A 5,155-nucleotide genomic window follows, 5' to 3' on the forward strand; every position below is an offset into this window, starting at 1 on the left:
CCAAATGACACTAATAAAATTTCTCTGTTTTCCCTTCACAGTTGTGGGAGTAATTAACAAAATTTGAAACAAGATTCATTCGCCACACTAATTTTAATTTTTTCAGTAGTGTTGTGGTTCCCATACTTTTTTGTGGATGTCACATTCATTTCACTTAGTAGTTTTACTGAAAACGGCTAAATGATTCTCTGTTTACCTCTAATTGAGACTTGAGAGTGATCTATTGGAATGTGATTGTATGATATTGGCAAATGAATCATACGGAAATGGTGACCACATACACACAATGGAATAAGGATAGAAAGAGTTGATATACATCGAGCTTCATTTTATTTAGTAATTAAAGGAAGCCCACTTCTCTTTAAGTGTTATATAAAATACATCAATTTATTAAATTTGGGCAATGAAGATATGGCTTCTATGGCACTGCCTAGAGGCCATGCTCCTTCCACAAGAGCACCTTGGTATTCAATTTCATTTGCTACTATAATCTCTTTCCAAGGATCCAGGCCTGCCAACAAATTATTAATGGAACATGTAGTCAGAGCTTGAAGATAATTAACAAATATATTGAAAACATGTTGTGGAATAAAATAATATCAACTTCACAGCTCAAATTAATCCTACCAAATCCATCGACGAGCAACGTATACTGATACGTAATATCCATGCAAATGTATGGAAGTGCATCCTCCATCATAAGTGGATAAGTGGATTGAGCATCCTCAAATTTGACTTGACACGCTCGCTTAGCTGCGGCCTTGAATTCCGCAGGATAAACTTTGGAACTGGTTTTACTTGCATCGGCTATACCAGCCTATACAAATAAACAACATAATATGTTCTATGGAATACCATCAAAATATTAGAAGTTAATTTGTATAAGATGGAAATAAAGGTTAGCTTTGACTTCCTACTATTGCATTTGCTTTTTATTCACGGTAAGAAGTAGGTGGGGATTTTAAATAGAGTTTAATATTTTAATTTTAAGGTTATACACTTTGTCAATTAACAAAAAAATATGGTTAATATAAATTTTAAAATAATTATAATAAAAGTTAATAAATTTATCGATTAATAACTTATATTGAATGAAAATATAAATCTAATTTATATTGTCATCTAATATAAATTACCTAGTAAGAGAATCGTTTAGACATATTGTATTAATCCAATATAAGTTTTAAGGTTAACTTCACCGAATGATACTAATAAATTGACTTTGTGGATGTCACATTCATTTGAAGCATATTTACATGATCATCCAATAAATCTGCTATGCATAGTCTATTATTATAAAAGCTAACAACTTAATTTATTATACAATGTAGTGATTTTGTAATTAAATAGATGATATACTATCGATCAGTACAATCTATTTTTTTTAAATAATAATATTGAATTTTTTTCATCGTCATTGTTTAGTTTATAATAGCTCTTTTTTCTGTCATTATATCACATCTTACATTTATCACTTTTTTTTATCTCTCCCTTCTCTAAAAGTATATATATAAATCCTTGACCAATGTGAGAAAATAGTTTTTTTAAACTAAAAATAGTATATATAGTTTAGTTTTAAAGTTAGAACTTTAAAAAAAAAAATTACGGTGTAGATTGACTTCCTGAAAGTTGACTATGCTTTTGTAAAACTAATTTTTGGCAACATTTAACAGTAGGGAAAATTGGGCGTATAAAAATTACTAGAAAATTAATGGTCAAAATTGGCAGAAATTGATTTCACATAAGCAAAATCGACTTTCAAGAAGTGGATTTGCAACTGCAAGTAATTTTTTTTGAATAAAATTTACTATCTTAGTAATTTTAACTACTAAACCATTTTTTTTAAAAGCTTAAAAAATAATTTATAAAACAAACAGATAAAATATCTCATGATTAAATAAAACAATCAATACCTGTATAACCAGATAATAGAAAGATGTAGTAACATAAAGGACTTTTTGTCCACTCCCCCCTCCACCGTTCCATATCCCGCCAAAAGTGCAATTCTGATGAGGGCATGGTTCATTCACTTTCAGAGCTTTAAGAGCTACCTCTCGACATTTATCGAAATTGGACCCAGAAGTGGAGGCCAAGGCCTTATATTTAACTCCCGAATATGTGTAGGTCCCTTTAAAGAATAGAAATATTGTTTACATGTTATTGGCATCTACTTGAAATTTTAAGCCTTTTTACTTTTATTTAGCAAAAAATTATTGTAGGATTTAGACTATTATGCATGTTTCCATAGTCTTATCTAAGTTTCATGTAACACGCAATTAGCTTTTTTTAATTTACGACAAAAAATAATAAAATTTGAATATATAAAATCTAAATGGAGATTATTCAAGATTATAGTAATTTCTCTAAGTGAACAGATAAAATTAAAGGGGGAGGGGCTATATATATGTTTACCATTATAACCGGCTAAAATGCAAGGGTTAGCTGAATCACCAGTGACCTTCAACATCTCCGCACGAGATGCTTCTTTACCAAAGTGCAAGTAACTGAAAGAAAAATGTTAGTTAATTAGCGAGGGCATGCATAAGTCATAATGAATACTTTTCCACCAGTCTTTTTGAGAAACTCTTATGTAGACACAAACCTAACACATATAAGAGTTTCTCCCTCAAAGAATATGTTTATCTACCTAGTGTCTTAATTTCTACACTTCAAATTAATTTGAAAGTGGTTATTCTCAAAAGTTTGGTCCAAGAATAATATTGATTTGATCAAAAGTCTGTGTACCTTAACATCTTAATTATATCCGTGTAGAATATCAAGATTCAGGGAGAAAGAAACCTGTGAACATAGAGGTCATAAGTTTTTCCATTAAGTACAAGAGTCTTTATGTATGATTCTTCTCCTTCTGGTGGTTGTGGTGCATTTTTAGCTGTATTCTTTGAGACTGCATATGCCATTTGAACTGATCCACCTCCAAGATCAGCTACTCCCACCGTCTTTGAAATCACTTTTCCCAAATTGCCCAATAGATAGTTCAATGCCACCTAGAGAAAATTAATTAGTTGCAAGATAAGACAATAATAAAAAATTAAAATACTTGCATTCTTATGTTTTCATGCTATCATTCCGACTGGTCAATAATGTGGATGAAACTAGTCAAATTTTAACAAAGTTAAAGGAAGTGCAAAACTGAATCAAAGTAATCTAACTGTAAATTTAGAATTTTTTTTCATGATTAATTAATAATTTTTTTATAAACAAAAATTTTATCAAGGAAAAAAAGGTAATTAAGATCCAATACAAGATGTACCCATTAACTGAACAACTAATTATAATCCCTTTTAATTGACAAAACCATTATATTAAAATGTTTTATATATGTAAATTTATAGCAATATACGAATAATTTTAATTTACTACTAAATGTAAATTGATTCTTTATATTTAGATTTAAACTTTTGTCATCTCCCGTGCTTTCACTCCACACACCCAAGATAATTTAGCCATCTTTTCAAAATGAAGTTACTATGCGCAAGAAAGAAAATTTGAAGAGAATTAATAATTGTTTTGTAAAAAAAATGAAATTTCAATAAGAGTTAATTTATAAAGGTATTACAAAATATTTATTAAAAATATATTATTAATTATTTGATGAATTTTAATTTATCCATATATAAAAAAATCTTTCAACTAATTTAAGCCTCTAAAAAATGATTACTTTTTTGTCACTGTAACATTAATGATTAATTTAGTTAGTGAAATTAAATTTATTTATAATTTATATTATTTTTCCAAAATTATCTTTTATATTTTAAAATTAATCATCTCTCTTTTCATTTACATGTTTCTCATTTACATGTTTCTCATCTAATTACTAAAGTTTTCATTCATAATAAGAGAGAATATTTTATCTCCATTAATTTTCAAGTATCTATTATTTTTTACTAAAGAAATTATTAATTAACTAAGGATATTTTCGAGGAAGGAAAAATATTGCAAGAGACAATTAGAAAAAAAAGAATTATAAAAAAAGACTAACAATTTTCTAAAAATGATCTTGTAGGAAGTAGTTTCTATTTTTCTAAAAAGACTAACAATCAGGTGAGTACGTGTATCAATATAGTACACTAGACCTGTTCTTCAAATGAATGGCTGAGATAACCGTGGAGTAAGAAAAAAATTTAGATTTATGATTATTATTTTCGTGGTAAGAGATATTTGTTTGGTTGCATTCCAGGTAAGAGATATGAAATCAAGTGAACAAATAGAAGTATATATTTAACAAAAAAAAAAATGTGTCACGAATAAAATTACTAGTTTCGTAATTAAGTCGTACCCACATATAAGCAGCTTCTTGGTTTCCATCAAGAATAGTTACTGCATCAGATTGTAGGTTCAGGGTACTTCTGTTACTCAGCATATCCCTAACCTAAAACATCAAAAAATGAATCCCTTAAACATTGAAAGCCGAATTATTAAAACAGCTAAAGTATAATAAGAAATGAAGCTCATAGTTACCGCTTGCAATATTTGTTCAGAAGCATTCCCTTTCAAAAGCCTTAAGCCTGCAGTTGCCTGCAATATTTGCATAAAACATTGAAAATACGTTATTTACTAAGCCTTTACATATGGAACCAGTTGAAAGAGATAACATTTTTTTCTCTCCATATAATACTGAATTCAATCCCCTTAAGATCTTAGATTTGTATCCTGTACCTAAATGAAAAAAACATGATTTGAAAGAAAAAATTCTACTAAAAAAAGTCAAGTCAGATTGAAATTTGACAGAAATTAATCATAAATTAGGTACATGCATGATGAACACTTGGTATCATTAAAAAAAAATCACTGAAAATTCAAACATTTAACCAATAAGGAGCAGATCACACAAACACCCACCCCTAGCCTAACGGGTGTGTTGGGACGCAAGTCCTCAGGAACTACACTTTCTGCTTCCTCCAAAAGTGGAATCAGAGATTCTGCAGCTTGCTCGGGATCATCCTCGTAAGCACTTAAACCGGGTGTGATCTACAGCAGAATAACGAAGACGGTAAGTAAGAAGTTTTAAAAATGGTGGTCTGCACTTGAACAGTAATATAAAGATTTTTTTAACTGCGACCGTAATTTTGATCGCATAGGTCGTATGTATTTGTCTGTATTCACCAAAAGACCTCTTGTGTGTCTATTGCGCTTC

The 5,155-nt window shown here is 29.4% G+C and overlaps 1 protein-coding gene across 1 annotated transcript in view; it reads right to left on the reverse strand.

Moving 5' to 3' along the window:
• Positions 1–292: 292 nt before the first annotated feature.
• LOC100784833 (nucleoside-triphosphatase) overlaps positions 293–5,155 on the reverse strand; it is a 5,388-nt gene continuing 525 nt past the window's right edge. The window contains exons 2-9 of the mRNA XM_003548726.5: positions 4,861–4,989; positions 4,480–4,536; positions 4,298–4,390; positions 2,800–3,005; positions 2,413–2,504; positions 1,914–2,128; positions 628–817; positions 293–511 (exon numbers count right to left, since the gene is read on the reverse strand). Of these exons, the coding sequence (XP_003548774.1) occupies positions 369–511; positions 628–817; positions 1,914–2,128; positions 2,413–2,504; positions 2,800–3,005; positions 4,298–4,390; positions 4,480–4,536; positions 4,861–4,989 (1,125 nt within the window). The 3' untranslated portion in view covers positions 293–368. The remainder of the gene's footprint in view (positions 512–627; positions 818–1,913; positions 2,129–2,412; positions 2,505–2,799; positions 3,006–4,297; positions 4,391–4,479; positions 4,537–4,860; positions 4,990–5,155) is intronic.

The sequence above is a fragment of the Glycine max genome, chromosome 16, assembly GCF_000004515.6.
Source record: "Glycine max cultivar Williams 82 chromosome 16, Glycine_max_v4.0, whole genome shotgun sequence".
Lineage (NCBI taxonomy): Eukaryota > Viridiplantae > Streptophyta > Magnoliopsida > Fabales > Fabaceae > Glycine > Glycine max.